The sequence below is a fragment of the Triturus cristatus genome, chromosome 5_2 (genome assembly GCF_964204655.1).
Source record: "Triturus cristatus chromosome 5_2, aTriCri1.1, whole genome shotgun sequence".
Lineage (NCBI taxonomy): Eukaryota > Metazoa > Chordata > Amphibia > Caudata > Salamandridae > Triturus > Triturus cristatus.
In genome coordinates this window covers 615,476,781-615,490,522 of record NC_140588.1, presented here as the reverse complement: position 1 = coordinate 615,490,522, position 13,742 = coordinate 615,476,781, and the positions used below count along the sequence as shown (strand labels likewise).

Genomic DNA, 13,742 nt, shown 5'->3' with positions numbered 1-13,742 from the left:
CTCTTTAATAGCTTTGTATTTTTTTTTAACCCTCATGAGAAAAGTGTGACACATAAGTGACGTCCTTTATCTGAAACTATGCATTATTGCAAGTAGAGAGCACAGTATCAATTTAAACCAAATAGAAGATATTTTTAGTGTCTGGCTATAGACAGCTTAATCTCTCTGTTGCGAGTGCTGATGTGATCGAAACAAGACCACAGTATTTCGTGTATGGTTATACTGTGCCTTTCCATGATGACTTTTTCATAGTGGAAAAGTAGTGCTTTTCAGCACACACAATAAGTGTACTGTATGTCTACCAGCAGCAGAAGCAGCCTGAACAGTCTTTGGAAGGGCTTCCCTTTGGGGACTCGCAGCACGTCTTGCTCCACTCCCCTACTGACTCTACCCGGCTTATTCTATCCATATCTCTTTGCGCAGGGGAAGCCAAACATGTTGGTTTAACCAATGCTTCTTGCATAGTCTACTTCACAAAAAATAAGTGTTTTCCAAGTGTCCCTTTTTTATTGATGTATTGTATATTGTGTTTCTGGTCTCTATAAAGTTATTTTCCTTTAAAGCATTTTTAATGAGACTGAAGGTTGCAAAATTCATTATGAGTGGGATCTTCCATAGGGGTTATATATTTGCTGATGTGCACTTCAGCTTTTACATTTCAGATATTTTTTGCATTTGGAGGTAGGGGCATACTCCCACATAAATAATGTTATTAATTGCTTACAACATATTTTGTAAAATAAAACATCGTGGAGCAGCCGTCTCTCATTATGGGAGCAGCCCTCGACTGTCTCTCATCAGAAGTCTTCCGCCAAGACCATAATTGGCCTGATTACTTAGGTCGATATGCTTTTGTACATTGTTTTCGGCTGCATTTTCATGTGTCAAGTCACTCACAGCAGTTGACTGTTGTTACTTTAGCATAGGGTAATGTGGGAGACTTTTTGGTGACAGTACTTCATTGGTATCACAATGGTGAAACCCCACACAGGAAGTTAATTTACTATTCACCTTTCTTGCCTTCATGCAAAGAACGCCTCCATTGTTGTACATCATGAGCATTATCTGTTGATGTTAACACAACACACTGATTATGTGCAAAATAACATAGCTCACAAACTGATCAAACACAAACTGAGGGAGGAGGACAGAAGGAATAGCATCTTCCCTCCTGACATCACTTTGCTTCTAGATTTACTTTTGATTACATATTGATTTGTCCCAGATGTCCATCCATCTCTTTCCTCCACCCATGAACCCCATAATGTGCTCTTCCTTATCCACTGTCCATCGCTGATTCCATTCCGCTCATGATGCTCTATATCTCCATCTACCATATTACTTATTTTCACACTCTCCTGTCACTCAGTCCTACTCCCATCAAGAAAATCAACTCAACTTCATCCTGGTTCTCTGTCATTCCACACTTTGCCTGCCTGATACCTGTCTCATTCCTCTTCTGAAACAGCAAAACCCACAGTTCATGTCACACCCAGCATAATCTCTATTTATGTTCAGGCCTTCCCTCACCCATATTGATCCACCAATGTCAACATATCATCCGAAATTGGATGTCCAGCAGTTAGATAAAGCTCAGTTCCAATGAGGCAGACTTTCTACTATTCACCAAGAACGACCAGCAACTAGTTCAACCCTGGAAAAAGGTGTGAACCTAGAAGGATTCAAACACCAACTTTCTCCCAATGCCAAGTTTCTTGTATTCCCTCTGAACACCAGACTCATCTTCAAGGAATATATTCCAAACAAATCCAATAATAATTTAGTAGCAGCTCTCTCTATCAAAGAAAGGGAATGCATTTCTCCCAGAAAGTAACTTCAGAACTGGGATTCAAGCCCTCATACTCTCACATCTGGATTGTGGCAATGCCCTACTCAGCAGCTCCCAGACTTCATGCTGGCCCCACTTAAGTGTATCTTACATGCCACAGCATACGTCATCATGGACTTAAAGAGAAATTCCCACATCACTCACACCTTAAAACACCCCTGACTCACCTCAACACCCAAGAGCATCTTAAAAACCAGCTGCATTATCTACACAGCCATCGCAAATGGTACTTACCTGGCAGGCTAAGTAGGCTTTTGTGGCTCTCAGCACACCCACAGCTAGAACAACATGAGACTGGAGATAAAAATTTTAAAAAAGGAAAAATAATGCAAGAGACGTTCTTCATGCGTGCACCCAGAATCTTCAACTACATACCTATATCTGCCAAGACTGCCCCAACACTTCTCCCATTTAATATGGAGCTGAAGGCATGCCTGTAGGAAATTGGGTTGCTGGTTGACAGGCTGAAACCCTACTCAACCAGCTACCACAATCTCTGTCAGGGTGAAACACAAGCAAACACCAAATTAAACAGTGCTTAACCCTTTGGTAGCTTGGCATAAATCCAGTCAGGCTTAACTTAGAGGCAATGTGTAAAGTATCTATGCAGCATTTCAAACAATAATAAAGTGAAAACAGAACACAAGAAAAACCCTACACCAATTTAGAAAGATAGAGTAAAATTTAATAAAATATTTGTGACCAACACATCAAAAATCCAATCAGTAGAACCGGAGATGTGGAATTTCAACGTTTTAAGTAAAAATAGTGCCTAGAAACACAAAATACCAACTATGGTTATTTGCTCGTACCAGACCAGGACAATGTCACAAGTTCAGGCAGACTGCAATGGAGCAGGAGTCAGATACAGGGATCATGGTAGGCTCACTGGACAAAGTACCTTAAATCCTGATTACAAAGAGTTGTGAGATACTGTGTCGAGGACACGTCATGCAGCCGTGGTTATGAGGTGCTGCGATGCACAGTCATGCATTGTCAGCAAGGATGCCATTCACGCGGGGCTTTCAATGGGAAGTTCTATGTCAAAGATGCTTCACAACCTGGTAGTTCTGAAGAAGCTGCGGGGCTGCGATGCGCAGTCCTGCACTGTCAATGAGGAAGGCATTGAAGAGGGGCTTGCGATTCTAAATCCTGAGTCGAAGATGCGTCATGCAACGGTGGTTCCAAGGAGGTTGCGGTCTGAGATGTGAGGACCTGCATTGGGGATGCATTGTTCTGCAGTGGTTAGAAGCAGAGCTGGGAGGTGATGCATTGCACTGCATCAGTTCTGACCACAGCTGGGCTGGCAGGGCTCATTCAGGCCCACCTCCACAGGTCAGGGACTAGGATTCACAACAGACCATGTGTTGGATTCAAGGTGGTTGGAGTCTTTTCGGTCTCTGATCAGTAGGCCAGCCAACGAGCCCTTGGAGTCACACTGGTGGTCCTAGGATCCAACTGCAGGTCCAGTCCTTTAAATCAGGCAGTAGAGCAGTAGGACAGCAGGCCAGCAGGGCAACAGAGTAGCAGTCCTTCTTCACAGCAGCACATCAGTCCTTCTGAGTCTTCCACAGGTCCAGGAGTGTAGTGAAGAGTTGAGTCTGAGGGTTCATCATATATACCTGGTGCCCATTTTGTTGTAGGAGAATGTTCTGAGATTTCCACCATCAAAGGTGTTTGGAAATTCCTGCCTCCCTGTCCAAGCCCCAATTTGTCTGGGATCACAAAATACTAGCTTCAAACCCTTTGTGAGTGTGCTTAGGTATAGGCTTTGTGATGTGCAAGTGTGGTAAGTGCCAGCTTCTCACCCTCATCAAGTTAGAGATGGTTCATCCTGCCAACACATATTCTCCTTAGTCTAAATGCCTGGGAAAATTACAGAAAGACCAACTGCAAGCTACACCTAGTCATGTGACCCATGATACAAGCATCAAATGGTTAGGACAAAAAAAATCCAACCTCTAAAAGTGGCATTTTCAGAATTGTGACTTAATTTCTGACTTTACCATTAAAAAGAGTTTTAAATTACAATTCTTTAGGCACCAAACTTGAATTCCTACTTGGTCCCAATTGAAAGTTAGCACTCATTAAATGTGATATGGTATTCTAATGTTATCCTATGGGTGAGGAGTGAAAAACAAATGTAAGATTCTTTCAATACCAGGACATGTAAAAGTTAACAGTACATGTCTAACTTTTTTAATACAATGCACACTGCCCTACTGGCATTTTAGGGCCTACAATACAGGTGACTTACATGTATTATAGAGTAAGGTTTAGGCCTTGAAAAAAGGGTTCTTTGGCAGGTTGGAATGGCAGTATAAAACTGCACACACATATGGCAATGGCAGTACTGACACATGTTTAAAAGGGTACGTACGTGATTGGCACAATCAATGTTGCAGGCCCACGTATAGCATTTAATTTACAGACCCTGGGTGCATGTAGTACCACTTTACTAGGGACTCACAAGTAAATTAAATGTGGCAATCAGGTGTAAGCCAAATGTACCATGTTTAATGGAGAGAGTAGAAGCACTTTATCACTGCTTAGCAGTGGTAGAGTGCACAGATTCCTAAGGCCAATAAAAAAGAGATTGGAAAATATGGAGCAGTAAGGCCAAACTTTGGGGAAGACCACCCTAAGGCTGACAGGTCTAACAATACCTCTTTAAACAACATTGTATACTGGAACAGTAATAATCCACTTCGACTCTCGGAAGTCAGCAGCTCCTTCAATCGCTCTTTGAATATATCTGTTTTTTTGACACTGAAAAACGCTCTGCTGGCTTTTTGGCTGTTTGCATTATACAAATACCACATACATGCCTACTTTGATTTCTGTTACATCTATCCTCTAACCATCGCCAAACCTAGTATTTTCAACCTAATTCCTGTCTGTGTTCTCTCTCTTCCCTATTTATGGCACTTTCCGCTCCATTCACCGCTATACCTATACTTCTTCAATACCCTATCTCTTCCTCAACACTGTTAGAGTTGTTTATCTTCCCAACACGGTGCATGGCCTTTGCCTACCAGATTCCTGTCCCTTTCCTCTTCTGTAACAGTATACAGTCCACAGTTCATGTGAAGCCTCCCAAGAGGATATATATGTGGTTTGTGTTCATGTGTGCATGTGTGAATATGTGTGTGTTTGCATTGTGTGCTTCTTTTTGTTTGTGTGAAGCCTCCACACTTCCCACCTATGTGTTGTGTGGAGTGTGTGATATGATCTTGTCCTGTTGTGGCTTGTAGTTTACCTCTGTCTTGTGGGTTGAAGGAAGCTTATAATGTTTTTGCTTCTGCTCTCTGTGTGCTGTATGTATAAAGCATGCACTGCTAGTGGACCATCTACTGTACCTGCCCTGCGTGTGACAGGCAAACGATGCTGGCCTTGATGTCCCATTCTCTGTGTACATGAGCGTGCAGAACTGCTAGCTGAGATGTACCTGCGCTACATGTTTGGCTGGAACTTGCACTGCAGCTAGCTATGCTGTACCTGGACTGGTGACATGTTGTTCCTCTTTCTAGGTGTGAGAAGAACTTGCACTGCAGCTAGCTATGCTGTACCTGTGCTGATGACATGTTGTTCCTCTTTCTAGATGTGAGAAGAACTTGCACTGCAGCTAGCTATGCTGTACCTGTACTGGTGACATGTTGTTCCTCTTTCTAGGTGTGAGAAGAACTTGCACTGCAGCTAGCTGTGCTGTACCTGTGCTGATGACATGTTGTTCCTCTTTCTAGGTGTGAGAAGAACTTGCATTGCAGCTAGCTATGCTGTACCTGTGCTGATGACATGTTGTTCCTCTTTCTAGGTGTGAGAAGAACTTGCACTGCAGCTAGCTGTGCTGTACCTGTACTGGTGACATGTTGTTCCTCTTTCTAGGTGTGAGAAGAACTTGCACTGCAGCTAGCTATGCTGTACCAGTACTGGTGACATGTTGTTCCTCTTTCTAGGTGTGAGAAGAACTTGCACTGCAGCTAGCTATGCTGTACCTGTACTGGTGACATGTTGTTCCTCTTTCTAGGTGTGAGAAGAACTTGCACTGCAGCTAGCTATGCTGTACCTGTACTGGTGACATGTTGTTCCTCTTTCTAGGTGTGAGAAGAACTTGCACTGCAGCTAGCTATGCTGTACCTGTGCTGATGACATGTTGCTCCTCTTTCTAGGTGTGAGAAGAGCTTGCACTGCAGCTAGCTGTGCTGTACCTTTACTGATGACATGTTGCTCCTCTTTCTAGGTGTGAGAAGAGCTTGCACTGCAGCTAGCTATGCTGTACCTGTACTGGTGACATGTTGTTCCTCTTTCTAGGTGTGAGAAGAACTTGCACTGCAGCTAGCTATGCTGTACCTGTACTGGTGACATGTTGTTCCTCTTTCTAGGTGTGAGAAGAACTTGCACTGCAGCTAGCTATGCTGTACCAGTACTGGTGACATGTTGTTCCTCTTTCTAGGTGTGAGAAGAACTTGCACTGCAGCTAGCTATGCTGTACCTGTACTGGTGACATGTTGTTCCTCTTTCTAGGTGTGAGAAGAACTTGCACTGCAGCTAGCTATGCTGTACCTGTACTGGTGACATGTTGTTCCTCTTTCTAGGTGTGAGAAGAACTTGCACTGCAGCTAGCTATGCTGTACCTGTACTGGTGACATGTTGTTCCTCTTTCTAGGTGTGAGAAGAACTTGCACTGCAGCTAGCTATGCTGTACCTGTGCTGATGACATGTTGCTCCTCTTTCTAGGTGTGAGAAGAGCTTGCACTGCAGCTAGCTGTGCTGTACCTGTACTGGTGACATGTTGTTCCTCTTTCTAGGTGTGAGAAGAACTTGCACTGCAGCTAGCTGTGCTGTACCTTTACTGGTGACATGTTGTTCCTCTTTCTAGGTGTGAGAAGAGCTTGCACTGCAGCTAGCTGTGCTGTACCTGTACTGGTGACATGTTGTTCCTCTTTCTAGGTGTGAGAAGAACTTGCACTGCAGCTAGCTGTGCTGTACCTGTGCTGGTGACATGTTGTTCCTCTTTCTAGGTGTGAGAAGAACTTGCACTGCAGCTAGCTATGCTGTACCTGTACTGGTGACATGTTGTTCCTCTTTCTAGGTGTGAGAAGAACTTGCACTGCAGCTAGCTATGCTGTACCTGTACTGGTGACATGTTGTTCCTCTTTCTAGGTGTGAGAAGAACTTGCACTGCAGCTAGCTATGCTGTACCTGTGCTGATGACATGTTGCTCCTCTTTCTAGGTGTGAGAAGAGCTTGCACTGCAGCTAGCTGTGCTGTACCTGTACTGGTGACATGTTGTTCCTCTTTCTAGGTGTGAGAAGAACTTGCACTGCAGCTAGCTGTGCTGTACCTTTACTGGTGACATGTTGTTCCTCTTTCTAGGTGTGAGAAGAGCTTGCACTGCAGCTAGCTGTGCTGCACCTGTACTGGTGACATGTTGTTCCTCTTTCTAGGTGTGAGAAGAACTTGCACTGCAGCTAGCTGTGCTGTACCTGTGCTGGTGACATGTTGTTCCTCTTTCTAGGTGTGAGAAGAACTTGCACTGCAGCTAGCTGTGCTGTACCTGTGCTGGTGACATGTTGTTCCTCTTTCTAGGTGTGAGAAGAACTTGCACTGCAGCTAGCTGTGCTGTACCTGTGCTGGTGACATGTTGTTTCTCTTTCTAGGTGTGAGAAGAGCTTGCACTGCAGCTAGCTGTGCTGTACCTGTACTGGTGACATGTTGTTCCTCTTTCTAGGTGTGAGAAGAACTTGCACTGCAGCTAGCTATGCTGTACCTGTACTGGTGACATGTTGTTCCTCTTTCTAGGTGTGAGAAGAACTTGCACTGCAGCTAGCTATGCTGTACCTGTACTGGTGACATGTTGTTCCTCTTTCTAGGTGTGAGAAGAGCTTGCACTGCTGCATTTCCATCTTTGCTGTAGCTGTCCTTTGTTTATCTGTGATGCTTTATCTTTCCGAAAGAAAGCTTGCTCTGGTTTTGTCTGTGAGGGAAGCTTGCACTCTTGCTACCGGTAATAGACATCCAGTGATCGCAAAAAAGCTTGACCTGCAGATATCCCTGCTATGCTATGAGTGTGGAACGGCTAGAACACCCCCACACCCTGCACTTCATGTGAGTGCTTAAGGATGTGTGTATGTCCCATGTCCATGCTGTACGTTGTGTGTGTGTAATGGCACCTAACACTGCTGCTGTTCACGCTTTACCAGTTGTCCGTGTGTATTAGTGGCAGCTGAGAAAACATGTCTTAATATTCACAAGTCAAAAATGTTTGCAGTGATCCTTTGTATTTTTAGTGCCACCACCCAGGCTCCTCTACCGAGGGATGAAAGCTGACCCAGTGGTTAGGTCGGCACCAGCACAGCCAGGATACCTGAGTTCAAGTCCCCTGTTCTCCAGCTGGCTGAATAGCGTGACTGTGAACAGATACACTTATCCCTGTACCACAGCTCTAAATCTACCAACATTGCAAGCATGTATAAATAGAACAATCCAAGTATTGTTATAAACAAAAACAAAAACGTTATGTTACACCGTGAGTGGTAATCGTTGCTCTCTTCGCCCTGCATCACTTCGTAGTTATAAAGGGAGCCAATCTGCTTCATAGCACCAGGGTGATGGCGCTGGAAATGGAGGTGTTTCTTTCGCTCACTTCTTTTCAGTCTGGTTGAGAAGGATGAAGTTTGCAAGAATGCAGCTCAGAATCAAAAGCCCATCATTCCTTGGCCTCTGTGCTGAGATGCCAGAAGGCATCACTCTGTGCTACCTGCAGCAGTGGGTTTGCATAATATGGTCATCTCTCCAAGGAAGCAAATCTGAGGGCATCACCTTCTTTCGAGCTATGGAACTGACTCAGCAATGATCCTTAGTACTGTTTACCCACAATTGTTTCCTTAAATGTTCTGACTTAGCACACATCACTGCTGCTAGGAGCCATCCTACCATTGTTCTCTAAATACATGTCCATGTTTCTACTTAACACTATCCCAAGACAACCTATTTTATGATCCTTGTGCCCACACAAGGATTCCAATTGCACATTTGCACCACACCATCTCCAAAGCATCAAGGACCTGATTTAGATCTTGGCAGACGGGCTACTCCATCCCAACGGTGACGGATATCCCGTGCCCCGAAATATGAATCCCCTGGATATAATGGTATGCATATTCCGGCGGACGGGATAGCCGTCACTGCTGTGATGTAAGATGTTTAAGTTGTAGCATTTTTTCTCTATGAACTGTTGCTGCATACTTCTAAAAAGCATTATTCAGGGGCGACTTCTCCACTAAGGCGGAGGAGCGTCGCCCCACTGCTCTATGAGCAGATAAAAAAGGAAAAATAAAATTATAATTATGCATTGTTACTATCATTTTATTTTTCCATCCTTGCTCAGCTGGTTAGGGGCAGGGATGGCCTGTGTCCGAGGAACAGGGGAGGAGCGGTGGCACACTCCTAAATGTGCATGAATGTTTGGCTGGCCCTCTTGGGCCGGCCAAACAGTCATGCGCACTTTGCATGGTCGCCACCCAGGCTGCATTACAGCCTGGGTGGAGACCATTCCCAGGCTCTCAGTCTCATCCATGCGCGCCGAACTACGGCACTCAGACCAATCGCAACACTGCATTACAGTGTTGTGATTGACTTAGGGGAGCGGGGAAGCCTGGGTGCTTCCTGTTCCTGCTTCCTGCCCTGGAGTCTTGGAAACGGGCAAAACTGGACCGAGAGGCGTCTGCACCGGTGGCGGGACACAGGTAAGTGATTATTTTCTCTTTTTTCATCCTCTCCCCCGTCCCCCCCTCGTAACCCTCCCCACTGTCGTTAAGTAGCCACCGCTGCTGGTTGTATTATTTATATCTCTCCTGATATTAATATTCACATAAGAGATACATGCTTGGGTATTGATTCTGTGCCGCCATAGAATTCAAATGACTAAAATACCACAGTGGAGGTGACTTCAAAAACCCTTTCACAACAAATGGCAATTCACGGTTGACCCCTTCATCCACCTTGAGTTCCTCAACTCACTGACTCCTCACCGTCGAGCAGGAAGAAAAGGAGTGCGAGCCCAAAAAACTTTTGAACTAGGCTTAATTTCTGATCCTGCCTCTGTGTTGCTGGACCCTAAAACCAGCAGCTGACAGGACAGTGCCACGTTACCAAATGGCCTACCAAGGTTTACCTGTTAATATGCTAGTTACGCCTAATTTGTGTGGTTAGAGGCATCATTGATAATCAAACATTATGCTTAATTTCTACACTCCATGTGCTGTTAACACCAAAATCTTTCCAAAGGATAGATTTATTTCATGCAATGGTAGTAGCCAGGTGTATCAAAGCAATGAACACCCGATGGGAGGTGGAACTCAGGATTACCATGCAGTACTGTTGAATATAGGTTCACTATTTTGTGACCCACAGTACATAGGCATAAGGCATCCTTATAAGGAGGGACAGCAAGAGATTGGTTGCTTCTAATAGGCTAGTATTCTAACATAAACCTAGTGTGCGCTGAGAAATGCGCTATGAACTAAACAATGACAAAACAAATGCATTTAAACTGAACCATTTGCTACAAATTTTGACAAATCTCCTTTGTGGAAGTAAGCCTAAATATCTTGTATTATTTTAAGTCCCAGTATTTTAAGACCAATTCACCTGGCCCAGTGCATTTTATAATGCACTATTAGCCATTTATTGTTCCTGAACTTCCACCGATAAAATGTCTACTGACCCAATGTGCATTTAAAGGTAGCATTCACAGTTCATTCAGTTAAAAATCCGTGATGGAGGATCCTTAAATCCCACTAAAGGATATCAAATTGAGAACAATGATATTGGCCGACTATGCTGCAAAATCCACCGATAGCCATATATTGTCCAGAAAAATGCTCCCATATTACTCAGCATACAACAACAGTAAAGACAGCCCCTGCAAGACATTTTGACCCAGGTTCTGCATATGCCCCCTGCTGCCATTGTCAAAGTGTTAGCCCCCGCCCCCAAGTTTGAATCTGGTTACGCCCCTGGAAATGACTGTACTGAACACTTCCTCTGTATTTACTCTCCTCCAGTCTCTTACTTTGCTTCTCTGGCCCAAGGTGACGACTGATGCAAACTTCAGTAAGAGCCCCCTGATTGCCTAGATGATTCTTCTCCATTCTGACCAGTGCATCTGCCTGCCCACCCTGCCTCTCAGAGCCACCATCCCAGTCTGACTCATTTGCATACCTCCATCCACCCTTTATCTGAATCCCGCCCACTGCCACAGGTGCTGTCAATCACATGACACACACAAGGCTTCATCTCCACTCCTCAGCACACACCTCACCTGTCTCGCAGAAGTCACACCTGAACACCATCCACCTACCCCCATCTCCACCACTAGACAGGTACATTCACATGTCCCCCCCCACAGCCACCCTAACCTGTGTTGACACGTATTTCCAGCCCTTTGCGAACAGCCATGTTTAAATATAAGCTCAACTCCTGCATTATTCCCGCCGCGCAATACCAGCTCGTGTGCAGTGCATGCAACTGTAAACATACGTGTGATGCATGCAGTTTAATTGGCAAGTCATTAGCAAACCATGACGATCTTTCAATGAATCCCGCGTCATAGTGATCGTCCACACTAAGCATCCATTAATATCCAGAATGAAATACAAACCCACAAGAGTTAATCGTAGGTATCCGGGCACACATGGGCACGCAGCCTACTCACAGCGAGCTCGCAGGCAGACGGGCGATGGTGTAAGACACCTCTTCTCTGAGACGCCTGGATGTACCACGCACACACCCCCACACACAGGATCGGGCAACACGCGCCTCACCTGCCGGCGCGCTTCACACCTCACTGCTCTCGGTGACATATCAGAGCACATGACCTGAAAAACTTTTTTTGACCACCTGACCCCACTCTAGTTTTCATGAATGATAAACGTATTCGTGACGAATGAATCAAAATTGACTCAATCAAGCCGTGCATTTTATGGGCATGCGATCTCCTTCTCCAAGCGCGTGTACTCAATATTGGGCTGCATGGTGAGCGTGCATGCACGTACATGGTTGTGTGTGCGCGCGCGCGTGTGTATGCGTGTACGCGTGGGCGCACGTGTGTGTCAGATAGAGAGAATGCATGATTGGATGGTGGATATATAGTGCTTTCAAGGCGTGCCTTTTAAATTGGGCCAGTATCATTTGCGATTTTCTAGCGCACTGAAGCAACAGATGTTTGGCGTGAACCACCGTCATTACTCTTGTGAAACACACGATTTAACTGTATTGCACTTAACTGTATTCTGTACAATTTACTGATGTTGGTTTGTGCCTGTCTGTTTTCTTGTGTGGGGTGAGGGATTGTGAGTGACAGTACGACTGCACTAGAGCGAATGTAGGTGCAGATGTTCCTGCTGTTTGTGTAGGTGCACATGAGGGCCCGGAGTATACATGCATTTGCATAACGATCCATATGTGGATGCACCTACATTTGTACATATTTATATGTTGGTAGATGAGAATTTACAATTTAGCTGTGTACGATCATGTTGATATATTGTGCAAGCGCTTTTTTTTTTTTTATAAGAGAATGTACTGGTATAAATGGTTGTATATGATCGTACATGCGTGTGCACAAGAAGATTCCCCATCATACAATGTTTCCGACAACAGTGTGTTTCACAGCACTTGGGTTATAGAGTATTCCTGTTACTTATTTCATTGTTACATGTTTCGTGTGTGAGTATTAATACGTTCATCCAGGTATAGCATATCAACAAATACACGAGTTTTAAATGTATACATACCAGCCTGTGACTAGCCCGGTCTGAATGTTAGTAAACACGTGAGTGCATACGTTTATATGTGTGCATATACGTGTGTGTGAGTGAACTGTCAATGCAGATATGGATGTGCACATGAGGCCGTGCAGTTTGAGTGCAAACGTGGCATGTTATGTTAAACAAATATGTTTATTCATTAGTATGCATTCTTAGATGACGGTTTATATTCGTGACTATATACTTACATATACATAAATGCATGTATTCGAGTGTACGCGTGTATCAACACACGTTTGCTGTAAATATGCATGCGTGTGATTGAATATGCATCCTAGTGCCTGAGCACAAAGGGGCACTTTGTATATTAAGCTTTGGACACAAGTTTGTAGGTACGTGCATGCACGTGCGTGTGGTTTCATGTGAATGTGCACGTCTGCGGCTGTGATACTACCAGCCGTTCTGTGAGACTTTGCATTGTGTTTGGTGGCGGTGTGCTTGCGTGGTGTCTGTCTATATGTGGAATGCTGTGCCGTGTGTGTACCTGTACCACAGGGAGCCCGCTCCTGTCATAAAGTCATGCAGAGACCGGTGGCTCGCGCGCTCCTCACCTCAGCGTGCTGCTCCCGTGCAAAACACACAAGACGACGAAGGAGAGTGCGTCCGGGACGAGAGCTTTCATTCCTTGGAACTGAAGCCCCCTTTTCTCTCTTAAAAGGAGAAAGTGCCAGAAAAGGACCAGGAAAGCCAACATGAGGAGAAAAGAAGTCAGAGCCGCTTCTGCCGCCACAGGCTCCGAGGCATGTTCTTCTTTGCCCGAGTTGTGTGTGTCTGCTCTTCCGCTGCACGAGGGGGGCACTCCTGCGCACGCCTCTTCTTTCGACCCCGCTTTAACAGCCGGGCTTTGGACTGCGCTCTTCTCCAAAGCTTGGAGACGCTGAGAGGAAGACGCGCTGCTTGCTCCTGGATTAAAGGCGCAGACACCAATTCGCGCGCAGTGAGGTTGAGTGGAAGCGGGGCAGAGCCCTCTGGGTGGGCACAGGTGCCGTGCAGGGGCGAGGATGGCAGGTCCAGGTGGCAAGCAGCTAATAAATGTAACAACCAGTCTCAGCCGGCAGCGG

At 45.2% G+C, this 13,742-nt stretch overlaps 1 protein-coding gene across 2 annotated transcripts in view; it reads right to left on the bottom strand.

Moving 5' to 3' along the window:
* Positions 1-13,484, bottom strand: part of LOC146829075 (glycine receptor subunit alpha-4) — a 787,414-nt gene extending 773,930 nt beyond the window's left edge. For both annotated transcript variants that reach the window (XM_085606653.1, XM_085606652.1), the window contains exon 1: positions 13,233-13,484. In XM_085606653.1, coding sequence (XP_085462779.1) covers positions 13,233-13,375 — 143 coding nt within the window. In that variant the 5' untranslated portion in view covers positions 13,376-13,484. The remainder of the gene's footprint in view (positions 1-13,232) is intronic.
* Positions 13,485-13,742: the final 258 nt, after the last annotated feature.